Source organism: Rhinolophus ferrumequinum, chromosome 3 (assembly GCF_004115265.2).
Source record: "Rhinolophus ferrumequinum isolate MPI-CBG mRhiFer1 chromosome 3, mRhiFer1_v1.p, whole genome shotgun sequence".
Classification (NCBI taxonomy): domain Eukaryota; kingdom Metazoa; phylum Chordata; class Mammalia; order Chiroptera; family Rhinolophidae; genus Rhinolophus; species Rhinolophus ferrumequinum.
In genome coordinates, this window is record NC_046286.1 from 79,547,577 (window position 1) to 79,567,533 (window position 19,957).

Here is a 19,957-nt window from a genome sequence, read left to right on the forward strand (position 1 = left end):
TCTGTCATCATTTTCTTCAACAGGTGCTTGTAGTTTTTCTTTTTCTAAATCTCAAAAGCCTTTTCCTTCAAACATTTGTTTCTAATATCAATTTCTATAATAAGTGTTATGGTTAAATAATATTGATAGTAAAATAATAAATATTTTTGTGTTAAAGAGAATCTTTGATCCTGAAGAAATCATAAAACTGTATAAACAAACTATGTAAACATAGTTTTCAAAATTTCGAGATAAGCTTATTTCAGTAAGTTCTTTCTTCATTAATCTTAGAAATTTGAATGAAATGTTAAAACAGAAGGAGCCTGTCTTCTAGAAACCACTTCAGATAAAACTGAAGCTCGAAGTTTATAAGAGACTTTGTGAAATAGCTACTAGAATGCCAAAATATGAATTCTGTTAGCTTGCGTCCCAGCGAGGTGCCACCTTCTGAAAATACACATCCTGAATTTTCTCCCACAGACAATCATCTCATTTGAGTTTTCTTGTAATGTAATACTTTGCTATAATTATAGAATTATCAGAGATAGTGTGAAATTAAAATTTTGACTCTTTATCTCTAAAAATAACTTCAGTGGAAAAAACAATTTCAGATCTTACCATTGAAAGAAGATAGTTTACTTTCATCCCATCCCATCATCTTAATTTTTAAAAATTTTCAGAAGACTTCTCTTAACGGTCCTTGATGTTTATACAAAGAATACAATTTGAGGAGGAAGTTCTTTTCTTTCTTCCTTCCTCCTTCCCTTCCTCCCTCACACTCTTCTTTCTTCCAACATATATTTTATTGAGTGACTACTATTCCTCAACTCCTGTTGTAGGGCTGAGGGCACATTATTGTACAGGATAGCAGACAAAATTCCTACTAAAATGAAATATAGTTTAATTGCAGCGGTGACACAGATAACTTTTTTAAAAAAATAAATAGTACTATACCCAAAAATGTTTCGATAATAAGTGCATATAAAAAAATAAAACAGATATAGAGAGGAACTGAAAATCCTTAAGGCTGAGTGATCAGAATAGTCACCCCTGAGGCAATGATACTTACTCTTGAGAAATAAATGATAATTAGGAGCCAGCCACAAAAGTGTGGAGGAAGTAGATTCCAGGAAGACAGAACAGCTATTGGAGAGGACCTGAAATGGAGGTGGATTTATCCAGTTTGATGAAGCAAATAAAAGCCCGTATGGCTGAAGTGTAGTGACCACCTGGGTAAATGCAGTGAACAGGGATCAGATAAGGCCCCAGAATTTATGACATCTTATAGGTCTGTATAGGGAATTCACATGTAATACTAGGTTTATATAAAAGACATTTGAGCTTTAAGTAGCAAGTGGCATATTCTAATTGACATAAGTGTGTGTCTGTGTATAATAAAATGGCTCCACTGCAGAGAATGATGAAAAGAAGGAATGAGAATGGTTGTCAGGAAGAGAGACAGTGGTTCCAGTGGTTTGAGATTGAGTGGGAGGAGTAAAATTGAAGGGAAGTGAGCAGGTTTTAGATTTAATTTGGAAGAAGAGTCAATAGAACCTGAAGATGGGTTTTATATGTGGGATGAAGGAAGGAGAAGAAACATTTTTGACTAGAGCTGCCAGAAGTGCCATTTCCTGATATTGGGAAGATTTGAGATGCTTAGACATCCAGGTGGGAAGGTCAGGAGGCAGAGGATATGTAGACTGAGCATAGATCAAAATAATGCATCCAGCAAGTTTCAGAAACTCACAAACTTCACATTCAGCTTTGCTCTTGAAGCCCTCCACATTCTTCTTTTGAGTAGGTACAAGTCACAAAACAATCTTTTTCTATTTTTTCTTGGTTTTCAGATTTCAACACTAATATATATTTATTATACATAATTCAAATATACTGAAATATATAGTAGGGAAAGAGATGAAGTGCTCCCATAACCACTTAACAGTTCAGTGTACACCTGTCCACAGAGACAGGAGAACTTCGTGAGGCAGGTTAGAAAAAGATAGACAGTTTCATAATTGTTAATGTCTTGCCTTCCACTAATTTCTTGAATAACTTAAAAGCATGAATGGGAAGTAACGTTATTTTCAGCATCACATGCAAGTTGGAAGACAACCTGGAGGACACCTAATCCTAGCTCCCACCAAAGGAGGATTTCTCTCAAAGATGTCTTAAGAGATGATCACACAGTATTTAATGCCTCCAGTAACAAAGCTCATAAACTTACAACCTCACAAAGCAACTCACTCAATTTTAATACCTCTGATCGTCAGAAATGTGTTTCTTATACAAAGCTAAAATCTTCAACCACTTAATGTATATTAATTAGGTCTTTTTTTTTTTTTTCCTTCTGGAGCGTAATAGGTAGCATCTAATCCATACTGCTTGAGGAAGAATGTCCACTATTTCAAAGACAATCATCATGTCTTTTCTAATGGTCCTTTCTCCAGATAGCACATTGCCAGCTGTTTTCCAGTACTCTGATACCCTAACTTTCAGAGAGCTCCACCACCCTTGTAATCCCCCTTTAGCTCTCTCCAGTTCACCCACAAATCCTTCAAAAATGCTATCCTCAAAGGAATCTTCTGGGATGATTAGCCTAGTACAGAGTAATACATCAATATTACTTGATATAAACAGTAGAGTTTACAGGCTAATATTGCATCTGTGTATTTATCAAGCACATCTTTTGAGCTTAAAGTGAACTAATACATATTTTTTTTCCATGTGAATTCCGATTAAGTCCAATTTTACACATTTCAAGCATACGCAACTACTTTTTTTAACCAAGTGTTTAACTTTATTTGCATTCTCAGTGAATTTTTAACTTTTAGATTCCTTTCATTAATTTAATATATTACTATCTTTTGAGTCCTCATTCTGTAGCCAGTCTGTTATCAACATATTTTGGGTGTGGATGTTTAAAAATCAATGATCATAACTAATTCAACGTTACTAGTGCATTTTCTATAAGAACATCATGAGAAACCCTAATTACTTACTATGGTTCAGATGCACCACTGATTTAGTACCCCGACTACTGGTCCAGCAAGTCAAGTGCAAAAGAAGATGCAATCTTGTCAGTACCATCTGTGTTTATTGAAACCATGCTGGCTTCTAGTTATTAATGATTGCAAAGTGTCCTTACATTTTCTCAAAAATGTATAGCAACCTCCCCATCTATACATTTAACAGACACCTTTTCCCACGGAGAAAAGCTGGAACCTTTGTCTCCATGCAATCTTCTGACATTTCTGCCATTTCACGATGTGATCAATTCAGTGTGACAACATCTTGTATTTATTGAGTACAATCAATGTGTCTGTCATGTGCTGTGCTGTGCTGTGCTAAGAGGTTTACACAGTTATTTCATTTATTCCTCACAAAAGCCACATGCATTATCTTACATTATCTTCCCGTGACTGATTTATTTTATAGTTGGAACAGCAGAGGGAATATATTCAATTTTATTGTTAATAACTTTGGTGATAGATGGTTACTAGCCCCACAGTGATCACATTGTAAGGTACATACATGTTAATCACTAGATTGTACACATGAAACCAATATAATATTGTATGTCAATTATACTTTAACCAAAAAAAAAAAACCACCCCAAAACAAATAAATAAATAAAACGAGCCAGAGAGTGAGGTTTAAAATAAACACACACACAAAAAAACATGCATTAGCTATCATAATCCCCTTCTTCATAAAGGGAACTGTTGCTTAGAGAGACTAGGAGTTTGCCAAGGGCGACACAACGAATAAGCAGCAAGCAGTGCTGGGATTTACGCCAGGATTTCCTGCGTTCAATCGCTCAGCAGTTATTTATGTGGCAGGTATTTCTTGAGAACTTGCCAAGCACATGGAATTGTTCCTGGTACCTCAGGAAGATGTGGCAGCACTGACACCACCATCAACTAGTAAATGCCCCATTCCTACACTGAAAAACAAAACAAAACAAAAAAAAAAACAACAAATACTAATTATCTACCACATCTGCTACTTCTTTTCCTCCTTCTCCCTTCTGCAACTATAGCTTTAGGGATCTCATTGCTTATGAGTAACCTTGAAGAATGGAGGAGGGAAGGGAAAGGCTCTGTATTTATATAACTGGAAAGACACTTGAGAATTTTTCCAAATACAAAGGGAGTCCATTGTTAATTCTAAAAAAAAGATTTTAGAGCAGAACACTTATCTTGGCTTAAATACAGGCTGAGAGTTATCTGGGACTTTCATTTATTAATGTTCCTTTCATGGCCCGTGACCATACAGAACACACATTTTAGTGGCCAGATATTCCTGTTGCTTAGAAATACAGCAACTAGTACCAACTGGCAAAGGTGGACAGGAATGGTAGAGGACTATGAGGAGGAGAGAGATGTCTGGTTCAGCATATTTTCAAGTATACCACTTCTCACAGTTCTTCCATTTCTGCTGTTGTTTCATCATGTGAATTTAAGAAAGTATTTAGAATTATCAACACATCTTTTAAACTCATCTCACAAGTGTTTCCATTCTAGGAAAACCCATTTTATTTTCGTTTTACAAAATAATCTTAAATACTGAATTATATCCTACCCTTGCTTCGAACATCAAGTGGTTCCTCTGAATTGCTTTGCGTGGAATCCTGCTTGGCATCCCTAGGCCCTGTGCCAGGAATGTTCCAGGCACAGGTGTCACCTTATTCCTATCAAACATATGGAATAAGGTCCTATGTGGACCTTATTCTACACAGGTCAGCCGTTTCCAACGTTGTCTGAACATAAGAATAACTGGAGAAACTTAAAAATGTATTAATGTTTGTTTCTCCCTTCCTCCCCCCAAACTGTGATTTTAATTGGTATGGGGGAGGGAAGGAATTTTCTGGACATTGGAATTTTTAAAAGGCTCCCAAGTGATTCTCGTGTGCAGGCAAATTTGGGAACTTCTGATGTAGGAAGCATCTTTCCTGGTTCTCATTTCTCTAGTATCTCTGCCTGCCCATCACTAGACTTCATCTGCCCTAGCATGAAGCCATCTGGGCCTCATCCAAAGCTGCCCAAAGTACCAAAAGGCTCAATTTCTATAGGGCTTCATCTGCCATGAGTTTCTTTGTATGACTGGGTTTTAGTGCATGAACTTTGCCAGGTGTGGCGGTGGTGGTGGGGGGGAGGCTGCAATTTAGTTTTATCTAAGAAACTAAGATTTCAAAGTTTTTAGTGTAAAACTTGCCTAAAAGAGGCACATCTTCCCCAGACACATACGGTTTTGTTGATCTAGCTTTAATATTACTGAAGATGAGGAAGAATGCAGGGTTTAAGACAAAAACATTCACACCTAGTATTAAGAAAGAAACTTCTATAAAATCACCAAGTCTCTAGATCAAAGCTTGGAGGACTCGAGTTGAGCTTACTAAACATCTGTGTAACAATGCCACAGAAATAGAAAAGAGAGCTCATGCGGTTCAGACACATTTGAAAAAGCATTAATTATATTTCCTCCAGGTAGGCAGTTTCCTATATTCAAGGTCTACTGAGTCCTTTGATGCCCATGCCAGATAATCTTCATAGTATATAATATTTTGAATTATAAACACTATGGTTAATCTTGAAAACAACCTTTAAAACATGGGATACTTGTTTTCCTTCATGGTTTGATTATAAGCATCCTAATCTGGAATAGTCACACAGCCCCAATCACAGCACCCTATTGTAATTCTCTGCACAGCACTTACAAGTTTTTACTATTTTTCTTGCTCATGTATTTATTTGTTTACCCCACCCCCCACCAAAACGTGAGCTCCATAATACCACTGATTCTATCTCACTCAATGCTATATCCCCCACATACAGAACTGCTCCATAAACAGCCACTAAATATTGGTGGAATGAATGAATGGACATTCCAACATTCTCTGTCTATAGGTGAGTACTTTACGGAAACAGTCAAGAGAAAGTCATAAATGATCCACATACTGTGTGACCTAGATCCTCAGGCGGCGTAGACGTCTACAAAATGGGACAAATTAGATATGGATGTCATATGGTTATTGTGAGAATTACAAGAGATAACACACTTTAAGGACTTATCATACTGTGCGACATATATTAACAACTCAGTGAATGAAAAATCATATCATAGAAATGTATATCTATGATATTTATCATAAAACAAAAGTAGTAAAAAATGCTATGATTTTAATTTATCAGTCTGTTTAAAAATGTGTTTTATTATACATGTTCTTTTACTAATGAGGGAAAAAAATTAGAATGTGTTTTTTTGGTAAGCTACAGCTTGCTTGCAGGAGAAGAAAGGACATCAAACGGCAACTCAGAGGAAATGAATCCAGGCTGCATGTATTTAACAGCTACCTACCATTTAGTTTCCTCACCTTTAAAAAGGGGTGTGTCAGGAGATTTGAGGGGAATCACCCAAACTCTAAACTCTTAAGGGCCAGCAAGTAAATACACGAAACATCAATATTTAACCTGTAGAAAAAAGAATTGTTTAAAGATTTTCTCATAATTTTTGGCTACATTAGATGAATAAGAAAGACCTCAAAAGTACACTAAATTTGGTCTATTCATTATTTGTGTAGCACTCAGATATATGAGTCCAGTTTTACAGTTAACAAAAATTATCAATTTGAAATTATTTTTGCAGAATTTTCTGCTTAGGTGCTATATGCTATGCTATGAACAGCTTTTATTTTCTGTCTACTCTAACAAGTTAAGAAGACAGATTTGGAAGAAGCTTCCTGAAGAAATATTTTTCTGTTTAAAATTTCTGTATTAGTTATTTTTTTAAACTTACAATAAACAGCATTATGAGGCATCCATATGCAGTTCTTTTTTAACATATGGATCAAACATTTCCAGAAACATGATGATGTATAATGAATTCATTACTTTTGCCAGCAACTTTATTTTAATAGGGCTCTATTACAAATGATGACTCAATAAACCACCATTCACTTCCTTTGAAGTGGACCCTTGCCTCTCCTTTCAAGAACCCAGAAATGTACCGTTGGTTGCCTGAAGCCTTGAACTTTGTTGGTCAATTCAGGTGCATTGTTCCCTTGGCTGCTCTTCGGTCTACTGTGTCCTCAGGCATTATGAAATCATCAGCTGAGGGAGAACTACACACTGAAGATTACCATCGTGTGTTGGAGCACTCCACTGGCCATGTGTCAGTATTACTAATGCACAAAGCATGAAGCTTGGAGAGGTCCCTTTGTCATCTGGATATTGGGGGTGCATAATCCAAAGACTTATAAATATCTCTTAACAAAGCCCCAGCAGAGCTGTGTCAGGGTTGCACACTCTCATCTTCCCCTTACAGCTTTTCAATTTGCTTTCCAAACATTTCTTTGTTGCCGTTGGCTGGGGTGCATTTAAAAGAAGCACACAGTTAACAACAAAGAATGCTCACTGTTTTCTGTGATTTCAAATCAGTTCTAAGCACTTCCTCAGCGAGCAGCCCAGCAGCAATTACCCTGCTGCTGAAGACTTAACTTCTCATCACAGAAAGGCTTCAGTTTTACAGACGGCCAACAAGCAAGGCTGTAACGAATAGTGACACATGTTTCGGCTTCCATTCACTAGCGATTTACACCCCCAAAGGAAGAGGGAAACCATTTTTGTGCAAATTCAACAGCACATCTGACAATGCTGCCCTCTTCTCTAAGTCGCACAAACTGGGCATTCATCAACTCGGATCACTAGCCTCAAATGGGGACTCACAGTCGCTAAGTGGCTCGGGTGGGGGTGGGATTGCTCTGTGTCAAAAAGGGGCAAAGTACAAGGAAAGGACACGAATCCATCAGGGAAGTGAGTGTTGAGTTAATTCATTGAGACAAAATAGTGAGGTTTTCAAAAGCCAATGTAAAAGGAAAGAGTGCTTCCCACCCCCACCCCTGGCAATTCTGTGAAAGACAGCGGACCTCAGCAGGATCCCAGGCGTAACATTTCCCCAAGTGTAAGCCACTCCAGAAAAATTTATCTGATAGAGCAATGTAATGCTGAGACAGACTTTTCTGCGCAACCACATCTCTTTTCTTTCCCATTTTGATCATACTTGGTGATACACCATTTGAGGAACTATCTCCAACAGGGTCAGAGGATTGCAGAACGGGCAGGGTAAATTCCCAATGTGCCTCCTCTCTGGGTATAGAAAGTGTGTTGCCTTGAGGCAAGGAACTCAAAATCTGATTTTTCACTCCATACACCTACAAGCAAATGTCACACTGCCCTCTGGAGGTAGCCTCATTGGGTGATTGGCAACCGTTGCATGACATGGGTTGTGGAAGTTCAGAACTCCTTGGGCGAGCAGCGGGGAGTGGAGGGAGTACAGAAGAGGACAACGGAGAAATGATCAACTGTTCACTAACTTCTTGTGTGTGTGTGTGTGTGAGAGAGAGAGAGAGAGAGAGAGAGAGAGAGAGGAAAAGGAAAGAAGGTGAATAAGTAAGCATTGCTCTGAATCTTAGCAGTGTCAACAGAGAGCAGATAAGTGTAGACAGGTACTGAAAGGTTCAAAGGTGGTGTTAAGAAGGAGATGGTAGCAAGTCAGTAAGGATGGGTGTGGTAGAATGTATTTTCCAAAGATGGCCACACTAATGTATTTCATTCCTATGGGATTTCCTTACAATGTAATGCTGAGCTGGAGTCTATGCTCCCTCTTGAATCCAGTGGGACTGTGACTACAGCAGAACACACATTACATGACTCAAAGGCTAAGTTGTAAAACACTATATACTTTCTGCTGGGGCTTCTCTGGATATTCACTGTTGGGACCCAGCTACTCTGCTGTGGGGCATCCCAGCAGCTACACAGAGAGGCCACATTCCCACCACAGTACCAGCTGAGGTCCCAGCCAACATCAACTGCCAGTCAGATACGCGAGTGAGCGAGCTTTCAGATGATTTCAACCACTCACCTTAAAGTTGACCACAAGTGGAACAGAGATTTGCCCCCACCAAACTCTGCTCAAATTTCAGATTTCTGAACCAATTAAGCCATTGCATTTTCGAGTGGTTTGCTACACCAAAATAGATAACCAAAACAATAGGCATGGTCCCCTCTGACACTGGACAGAATGTCCTTGGCACAGAATAAACCTGGCCTGAAAAGAAATAGGACCCACCTCACTGACTGTCATGCATTCTCATTATTTTGCATTCTCATTATTTTGCCTGATTCTTTATTAACAGTCACTTTTTTCCTATTGGTCCCAGATTAAGTTGTCCATAGGATCTATCTCAACTGAAACCATGTGTGTATATGTGTACTACATGGTGCTTTGTACAAACTTGAATTGTGGCCAGTGTTTAGCAATCGGAAGATTTTACTCGCACACACAATCTAAATTTCTTTCTTGTCTCAAAAAAACAAAACAAACAGAAGGTCTGGAAATACTTGATTTGCATTCCCACATAACAGTAATTCACTCACAAAAACTCTGGTTTCCTCAATCCCCTCTACTCTCGGTTGCATTACATCCTGCTTCTTCCACTGGAGTCCCACCACTCTTTTACATTTGTTGTCTGACCTCTACAGGCATTAGGGTTTGGAACATCTCTTTAGCCAACAATTCTCTACCTGGTTGATTGGGATTTCTTCTTACCTAGTTATCCAGGCATTAACGTTTTACTGAAAAGAAGAATTTAAGACAATCAGAAAAACAAAAGTCAGAATAATAAAAGAATAAAAAAGCATCTAAAGGTAGAGTTTTGAAAACTTAATTAAGAAAGGATAAAATAAAATACTGTGAAAAAGCCACAAGGGGAGATGACTGAGATACCAACTTAGGTTATCATACAGGCGGATGCCATCTGTAGCCATCAGTAGCTGCTGCACTTACAAAGATGCCCGGGAAGCCAATGTTTTTTGCTTCATTGTTTCATGTAGAGCTTGTTCTCCCTGGGAATATAATTACACAAAATCCGAAGTCTACTAATGGAATCACATACACTATGATTAAGAATCATTTTACCTTTTGGCATAGTTGCTGAGAATACCCGTATCACACCACTGCATGCAGACTCTCAAATAAATAGTTTCTAGGTAGAAGATTCAATTTCAAGTGTGGGAAAATGGAATCGCCCAGCTTGGATGAACTAGCTGAAATGGATACATTTCTTTGTATTTTTAGTCTTGGTGTCTTTATTTTTATTAGAGGTTTTTAATAAATTGTCTTTGAACTTAACTGATTAGCGTAATTTTATTACATTTTGTATGTCCTAAAGTGATTAGGAAGCTTAAGAAAATGAACTAGTGAAGGATGTCGGTCAACTAAGAAAATGATTATCTTTACGTACAAAAATAAGGATTTTATCCCCTTAGGAATAAAAATGGAGGGGAAAACCCTACTTCTTGCTCCTATATTTTCCCAATATATAAATATATTGGGAAATATATTAAAAGAAACTATTAATATACTTAAATATATTTAAAGTTCCAGTTAAAGGTTTATTCCATAGCGATATGTAATCACTAATTACTTTAAGTAAAGTTCTATGGTTCCAAATCAATTTTAAGAGCACTTAATTCTTATGCAATTTTTATAAAGAACCACCAGCAGCGTGAAAACACTCCTTAGTTCAAAAAAGTCTGTTTGTGGTGGGCCCGTTATAGCATGTTGAAACAGGATTCTACTCTTGGTTTTTCATGTGATAGCAAATTGGGTGGGTTTTCTAAAAAATCCTACTCTTTGGGAAAAAACAATATCAAGTTATCTTTGATAATATACCGTTTTATGATATTAACTTAGTAAGATTTCCCATGCCCCCTTCAAAAAACATGCAAGGATAGTTAAGGGGCACATTACCCTCCCTACCCTAAAACAAACAAACAAAAAGATTTGGCCGAAACAGGTATTTTGTAAGGTATTATCTATTTCCTATTATAACAGAGTTGTTACTCAACTAGTGAGGACCGTGTTTGGAGTCAAATTCTTGGTTTACAAGTTTAATGTCTGAGATGCTGCAGCAGGAGAAAATTTATACGTCAATGACTTCAACAGAGTGTAATCCTCATAAAACTTTATTTTATTGGAATTGTAGAGCACTTATTTTGGGAGGAAAGGATTAATTGATGAAAAAAATAGAGAACAGGATGGTTTTGAAGTTTTTATTGCTGTCAGTTTCTCTATTTCCAGCCAAAATTAACAGACAGTGCCAGAATTAGGGTTTAATTTTGATGGTATCTCAGTCAGAACATTGTAGACATCAAACTTAGAAGCCAGGAATAAAATTACTGAGATATGCACTTGGAAATCTATCGAGTACATTGATTTTAAAATAACATCAAAGGCTTACTCAATGCCAGAACAACTAGGAGTTTTCATCTGGATCAAGAGACTGTTAGCGAAAGGCTGTATCTTTGAACGAACTTTGATAAACAACAAAGAGGGTATATTAACTAAGATGATATGTCACCTTGGAAAAGTGTCCAAATGTGGATCAAGATCAAATAAACAACATGACCAGAAAACCTAACTACCTAATCATTCTGGTCATCTCACAAGTCTTTTCTCTTTTTCTCCCTTCCTCCCTTCTTTCCTTCTTTCCTTCCTTCTTTCCTTCCTTCCTTTCTTCCTTCCTCCCTTCTTCCCTTCCTCTCTTCCTCCCTTCCTCCCTTCTTTCCTTCCTTCCTTCCTCCCTTCCTCCCTCTCTCCCTCTCTCCCTCTCTCTTTCTCTCTTTCTTTTTTTCCCTATTCCTAAAGACATCCATTATATTAACAGGCAACGTCTCTACGCCTCTTTCAAAGAAAATCGCCAGCTGTCAAATTAGTTTTGTTAGCTATTAAAGTAAGTGAAAACTTTTGTCACTAAATAGGGGATTTTGCCTGGGGCTCTAGGTTTTGCAGATCTTTAATTGAGGCTTCCTACGCGGCTCTCAGAATAGCAAATGTACTAAACAATTCTTGCGGAATTTCATTCATCTCTCTGACGCGATAGCTGACCCCAGCCCCCTGGCTGGGGGCTTCCCAATAGTCAGGATTTGGGAAGTTCCGAGACTGCAACCCCAGGCAGCAAGACAGCAACGTGCTAAAATTCTCTGGCCTCTCTAACCCTACGAGCTGTCCGTTAGGTCCCCAAAGCCAGGGTTCCTCTCCTATCCAATCAGGAATGAAGGGGGATGCGCGGCAGGTGTGTGTGTGTGTGTGGGGGGTCTATCAAATGGGGCGCTAGGGACTGGAAAGTGTTCAGAGACCGAAAACTTCTTGGAGTCACCCGTGCTCAGCCTCGGGGCAAAAACTCGGAGCCCGGCGGCGGAGGCAGGGAGCTGGACGGCGGGCGCCTTTCACTCCGGGAGGCGCAGGAGCTGACGGTAAAGGGGGTGTGCGCGGTGCTACGGGGGGGCGACGGCGTTCGGCCGGGGCCAGAGGTAGAGCCAGTGGCCCCGGGGGGTCCTGCACCCGTGCCTGCTCCGGGGTCAGGACGGGAGGGGGCTCCGAGGGGCGGACTCCGGGAGGGGACGCGCTTACCTGGAGGTAGGGTCGCCCGTCGGCCACCCCACCCACGACGATGTCGGCCGAGGCCATGGCCCCGGTGGGCGAGAAGCCGAAGCCCACGTAGCCGGCGGTGCGCACCTCGAGGCGGAAGGCGAGCCGGCCGTCCTGCGGGCCCCAGCTCAGCCAGTACTTGCCCTCCGAGTCGAGGAGGGTGCGGTGCGGCAAGGTCCAGCCTGAGCCCCCCGCCGTCGCCCCGGGGAGCAGCGCCCACAGCAGGAGCAGCGGCCAGCTGCACATCCTCCGCGCCTCCTGCCCACAGGCACCTGGGCTCCCGCCGACTGGCGGAGCGAGGAGGAGGCAGGAGGGGCGGCGGCGCGGGCCGAGCCTGGGACCGCCCCTCGGCCCGCCGCCCGCTGGGAGGGGCAGGACCCGCTCTCCGTCCCCGGGCCGTGGGGCCCGGGTCCTGCCCTGCCCGCGGAGCCACCTGCCGCCCCGCACCTCCGACGAGTCCCTGAGGTCTGGGTTTGGTGGGAAAGGACGCGAGGGGCGTCCTGGTAAGAGAGGGAGAAGGAGGCAGAAGCCAAGTAAAGGGAGCAGAGGCAGAGGAAAAAGGAGGGAGAGAGCTAGTGCGGGAATGGCGTGGGCACTTGCTGGGGACGTGGAGGGGGGTTGGGGGGTCCCTGCTGAACGAATGAGAATTGATAAGACAGGACAAGTTCAGCCTAGCCAAGGAGAGGAGCAGTTGAGTGTGCAAAAGGGATACTCCTGGGTTTGGTGGAGGAAAAGTCCCTTCGAGAGTAACTGTTTAACATCTTTCTTATTCTTTGCTGTTGATTTTCAGAAGCCATGGTACCCAGCGATGACCCCACGCCATTGAAGGACACGGTTCACCTCCTCCAAAGCACTTCTCTCATCCTTTCACCCTGTTAGGGCCCCAGGTCTAAGGAAGCCTTGCTCCTGACCTCGGGAGTCAGCGATGTGATGCTTGCCTTCTGCCTCAGTTTGGTTTGCCTTGGTCTGATCTGGTCTGATTGGTTTGGTTTGGTTTGGAGGGGACAAATAAATTCTGCCAAACTATTTTGCCGTCAACAACGTAGGTCATGGTTGAAGCACCATTTGGGAGTTAGATTTTAACTTGAAATCCTCTTTTCCTGCTATTTCAAGTTCTGGCCATACTCATGTTTATCAAAAAGTGTTTTTGCCTCTACTTTTGACCACATCACTCCTGTCTTCAGAAGGCTAATTACTCAATGTGGCAACTGTAAATTACCTTCTTTATTTATTCGTTTATTTATACTCTTCCATGTTTCAAAAATAAAGTTCTAAGGTCGCTTCCAAAAACACAAACAATGCAAATAGAAAACCAGTAAGAGAGGTAGATTTAAAAAATGTGGGCAAGGAGAATATTACAAATATGGACTCTACTCTGGATTCGGAGGCTCCACATAAGCCACGTGGTACCTTTTATTCTTTCTTCAAGTCATGTTTCAGCTGGTTTTTTCTTGCTCTTGTTTTCTCTTCCCATTTCTTTTCCCATAATTTTTCCAAAGTTACTAGCATGCATCCAAACTGTGTTCTCCCAAAGATTCAGGCATATTTGTGTCTGGAAGGCAACCATCAAGTGGATCTGCTTACCAGGGATTTCAAAGAGTTACCTAGGAAGGACTCATCCCAAGGAGGGAGAGGTGGGGGCCCACAGTTTTAGCCAATGGCAATAGCCCAAAATCAGAGAAGAGCGACGTTGAAACCTTGGGACAAAGCAAGAAATAAGAGAGTCTGTGGAGCCTTAGAAGGACTGAGGTGTTGAAAGTATGAATTATTAGCAGCCATGGAGCCCAGTAGGCAAACTTCAGGACAGCAGCATCAACTGTAGCAGCCTAAGAGCTGCTATAACCTTAGAACTGAGTTTCTCCAAGTACCAGGTTCTTGGCTACCGTGGCTGGTTCCAGCCATGAAGAGGAGGAGAATAGGAAGAGAGGAACAAAATGGTGGGCATGGAGGCCAACAGGAGTGGTTCTCGGCACCCTGTGAAGCACACTCGTCACACTGGGCAGGACTTCCGGCAAGTTAAATGACTCCAGAATGAACAAAGGCAAAGTTCCTGTTTTGGGACCCTACTTTGAGTCTTAGCATAGAGGAGCCTGGAACACGTGGCTGTATCTGCTTCCTGGGGTTTGTTATACAAATCCCAAATTCACATCTAGACGCTGACCCTCATTTACTGTTCCAGCTTCACCTTCCATCACTCTTATGTCATTCACCCACTCCCCTCTAGACACATAACTACCTGGAGAATTCTGGAAAGCGAGCCCTGCTGTTTCACGTCACTGCACCTTTTCAGATTGTGCTCTCTGCCAAGATTGCCTTTTTCTCCCCCTCTGTTCTTTGAAGTAATTTCTGATCCTCCTTCCCACACTTTAGTCAGATTGTGTGGACCCTTCCTGGTGGTGCCTGTGGAATGTTCTGTGCAGGCCTCATGACGGCACCCCTAACACTTTGGTGTCTGTTTATATGCTTGTTTTCCTCCGGCAGCCCCGTTAGGTCAGGGACTACTTGTGGTTCCTTGTTTGAAATCTATTGCCTAAAATATGAGCCAGCATGCAATAGGGGCTTAAGAAATGTTTGTAGGAAGAATAAATGCACTTCTAGATACTCCTCTTAACACAGTTGGACTATGGGGGGAAAGCTTGGCCCCCAGATATGATTGAATATTCTGCTCTGCATTCGTATCAAGGCAAAAATAAGATAGAAGACGACACATGAATACACAAAAGAGAAAGTCATAATGGTTTTTATTCTTGCTTTAAGTAAGATCAGATCGTTGTATGTGAAGTTATTGTCTTTTGTTTGTCTATGATTGGCATTGCATCTAAAACACCCTGAGTGCTGAAGAAATATTAAAACTATGTAATCTCTTGAGATTAGGTCAGCAAACAGAATGTTATTAGCATAATTCATACTCAAGAGACCCACTCTGCTTTGGTTTGAATTAGCGCAGTGTATGAAGACAAAAGAGAAACTTTTATCTAAGTGTGCTTCATAAGCTGCCTGAGTTCTCTAGATCAAAACCAACTCCCCACTCAATTGCACAGAGGCCTCAATTTCCCAATTTGGAAATTAATTACTACATAGTTGCTTGTCTTTAATCTGCAAGGAAAGAAGGAAGAAAGCAGATTCATTAAAAGCTTAGGGTATATGGCAGAGAGGAATGAAATCAGTGGTAAGGTGTTTCAAATTTATTTAAAAAAAAAAAACTATTGTTTTTGTAAAAGTACCTGCTCCTTATTTAAAGAAAAAGGTCAAGAAATCAAAAAAAAAAAAAAAGTGTGAATAAGAATGTAAACTAAAAAACCACCTGAAATTCCACCATCCAAAAATAACCCTTGTATGCATTCTGAGACCATCATTCCAGAACCTAGTTCCATTAAAACCTGGAACAGCCCGGTTTCAAGGAACAGCCCGTTAGACAAAAATTTGCAAAGAATCAGGTGAATTAATTTTCTAAGACTCCACTTGACATAAACAGTGACTCTAAACATGCTAGTTACAATCATTTTTTAAGATATACTCTCTCCACATGTATCTAAAAAAGAAACAGGACAAAACTAGATATTCAGCGAAGTTTTATTTTAAGTTCAGAACATTCGTCCATATTATTCATTCTTAAAATGAATCATTTTCTCACACTTTTCAATCAGGACTTTTAAATGTAATGTTTATTTTGAATCTTCACCCTTTCTGATACACAGCTTGGGATCGGCCAATGTGACTGCACCCATTCTGAACTTCCTCACCTTGGTTTATTTATATTTCCACATTCGTCAACTGCATGGGGAGGAAAGGGAAAAAAGAAAGCCCAACAGACAGTAACAAGCCAATGCAAAGTTGCTTGTATGAACTAGGATTGTCTGAAATAAGTTACTTCTTATGTAAATATGGGAGTATCATAATTTTCTGTCTACTTGTACCTAAGGTGCAACAATAATAATAAATATTTATAAAGTTCCTGTCTTCTAGGGAGCTTAAAGAGAAATATTTATATAAGTGATCTCAGCAGGTCTCCAACATTCAAATAGGGAAGCTGAAGCATTTTCTCACTTTCTCGTCTATTAGCTAAGCCTCTTGTGTGGATAGTTGACTGGTTCAAGTTAATACTATGAGTCAGTGGCAGAAAAGCCAAAAATAGAACTTTGGTTTCTTTCTTCGTCTTTTTTTTTTTTTTAACTACATACTTTCTCTAGCTCTCACCTCATCTCCAATTAAAAAAAAATTTTTTTAAGCCACCAGATCATCACCACAAAACATTCTTTCAGTAGGGCTTATTTTTTCACAGGAGCAGGGTGCTCTGAGCCATTATGAGCTCAATGTTATAATCCTCATTTTAATAATAGATGCTACTAACAACGATGGTGGTGTAGATAAAGAAGGTGAGTTGACTTTTATTAGCAGGAAATGAGATGGGCTTCACTGCGTTCTTGAGGTTACTTTGAAACTGAGTGCCAGTTGGCATTGAAAATCACTCTTAGGCTGTTCCATATGAAAATAACAGCAAGCAAACTACTTTCTCTGTGCAAAACCGCACTTTGGTATTATCTATAAGCTATATTCTGAAAAAAAACTTTCAATTTATAAAAAAAAAGCAAGGAGAAAAATAATTCTCTGATTTTTATCACTAATGACCACTTGTTAGAATTTCCCTTTATAGGGAACCATGATTTATATGAATAACATGGTAGAAAAGAAATTGTTTTATACTACTACTGAGCCTATATTACTTTAAAGCCATGTTTAAAAAGTTGTTTGAGTATTGACGAGAGCCATAGGCCTTGGCATCGTGCTCTTGATCAGAGTGATCTTTAGCATAAGAAAAATAACTGTCCTCAACATTTGGACAGACTTCTCTTCTATGGGGATGAAGCAACTAAAGCTGTGTGTCAGTCAGTGATTCTGGGAGGAGAAATGAGGGGTGATAAAATGTGCTGAGTCAGTCCTAGGAATGTCAGCCTTGGAAGGAAACTTAGGGACCCTCTAGTCCGCGCTCTCATCTTGCAGATAAAGAAAGTAAGTCCTAGTGAGAAAGTGAATTGTTCAAGTTTACAATTTTCAAATAGACACAAACAAGAAGGTTGGTTGTCTGACACAATTCACAACATCTGGCTCTTTCCACACATCCTCCTCTTCACAGTTACCCTTTTAGATGTCTCCTGTTCACCACTGGTATTGGTTACCCCAAGTTTTCACTTCCATAAACACACTGGGAGAAAAAGTAGAGAGGAAGAAGGCATTGTGAATACAGTGATATTCTCCACAAGCGAAGGACTCCCTAGATATTTCCATTCTGGTTATGCAGCAGATTTGGCATTTAAATACACGTGCTTCTATGTGCTCGCACTTCTATGACTATCAGTTTAAAGAAAAGTCTAAGTGCTCAGTTGAAATGAGCAACCAGCATCAATTCAAAGCTTAATATAAATTTAATTCCACACTGAGAATGATGACATGATTTGGTCCTACTTGATTCTAAAATTCCATGTGTTTTTGGGAAAAAATTAAAGAAATCTGAAAAACATAAAAACTGGAAATATAAATATAAAAACTGAATGATCTAAAACCTTAATTATAATCATTACTAGGCATAATAAATAATGAAGAGATTCCCTTAAATGAAAAACTGAAATAATTAGCAATTATTTTTCCAGATGGAAACTGGCAAATATAAGACACAGTCTGGGAATGAATGATCAATACCAAAATAAAGAAGAAAAATGTGTGTTTATTTCCTATGCAGCAAGATTTTATTTCCTCTCATTTCTGAGTCATGTTCTAGTCTCAAATCTTTGGAATTTCCACATTTAAAAATCAAAATTAGAATTAAAGAAATTAAAGACTAATTAACCTAGCCTTACATACATGCAATCTGGTTCTTAAAAGGCATCTTTTCCTCTACATAGATAATTAAACAAAAGACTGCATTTTTAAACCAAATAATCAGATTCACTGTCACTGCTAAAATTGACCAGATAATTGCTGTCACCTCATTTACAGCCGAGTTTGTCCAAATATAGTCAATCAAAACCCCAGGCCATTACAAAATTAGCTTTAGGAGTAAAACTATCAATAATAATGAGAACACACGAGCACGAACAGATGAGTAATTTCTAGGGAGCCCTACACTTGGGGAGAATATCTCTGTATTCACTGTATACCCTCTTCCTCTCCATTCCTTCTTCTTCCAACATGTTTATGATGGAAGTTAATATTTGGTAAAACCAATTCCAAGAGTGAGCTTCAGACAGCAAAAGAACAAAGAATAACTGTTAAAAGGAGGCCTTGGAAAGAGCCAGATATTGTTAGCCTTAGGAGTGAAACCATAATATTAATAACGATAATGATAATCACAGTAATAATAATACGTTTGTTGAATGCTGCAGGTATATTACATGAATAATCTCATTTAATCTTTATGGTAACTTTATGAGGTCAGGGCTGTTGTCTTCTTTCCCCTATTTGGAGGAAACTGAAGAAGAAGATTGATTATCAAGTTATACAAGAGCAAAGAAAACAGGATCTTCTCTCAACTGTGAACCAAAATATTTCTTACAGTATTAAATATGTATTTTTAATACCATAAACACATATTTAGAAAAATGTTTACATCTATTATCAAACAACTTTATAGGTAGTATTTTTATTGAATACAAATAAAAACACCACAGAAAGCTAATTTGCTACAAATGTCTTGACCTTTTCTTGATACACGTTTCTGAAATTTATGTGGTTACTGAGTTCCTAGAAGAGTGGCTATACACTACAGTTGGTTGTATCGCAATGCAACATATAAAAATTTAATAATATTAAAAAAGGGAAGTGAGTTTGAATGAAATTGAATAAAGTGAGTCATGTTTGTCTATTTCTTTCTAATTCCCTCTCTCTCTCTCTCTCTCTCTCTCTCTCTCTCTCTCTCTCTCTCACACACACACACACACACACACACACACACAAGTTAAACTTATTCAATTATCCTCATTAGGGGGAATAGCAATTCTCAATCCATTTTTCTCATTTTTTCATGTGTTAAGTAAAGGAGAACTAGACATGTTGAAAATTTAAACTTCATGCAACATAAAATGAGAGTTGGTGTCTTGTAAGGAACAACTTAGAAAAAAATAAGTAATTAGCTCTCTTTCTCAAGTATATAGCCAGTGCTCAGAATTCACCACAGCAAAAAGTTAGGGAGAAAATTGCCATGATCACATTTATTCAGATTGTAGGGTTTTTTTGTGACTCCTAGTGACATTAGAGAGTGAAGGCATTTAGATAATTCAGTCTGTGACTACAAGCATTAGCCAGTTAGTAGGTATGAAACATTTTGAAAACCTAATTTTAAAAAGAAAACTGTTTGCCTTAAAAAAGAAACCTCACAAATAGTGCTTTATTATTACTACTTATATTGCAGGACTATTAAGTCAAAACCAAAAACCTACGGGAGTCAAAAAAGTCATGACTTAGGATATAAAACAGAGAAATTAAAATATTATTT

The 19,957-nt window shown here is 39.3% G+C and overlaps 1 protein-coding gene across 1 annotated transcript in view; it reads right to left on the minus strand.

The window, feature by feature from the left end:
* The window catches only part of MOXD1 (monooxygenase DBH like 1), a 77,121-nt gene extending 64,349 nt beyond the window's left edge, over positions 1-12,772 (minus strand). The window contains exon 1 of the mRNA XM_033103165.1: positions 12,451-12,772. Within this exon, the coding sequence (XP_032959056.1) occupies positions 12,451-12,714 (264 nt within the window). The 5' untranslated portion in view covers positions 12,715-12,772. The remainder of the gene's footprint in view (positions 1-12,450) is intronic.
* Positions 12,773-19,957: the final 7,185 nt, after the last annotated feature.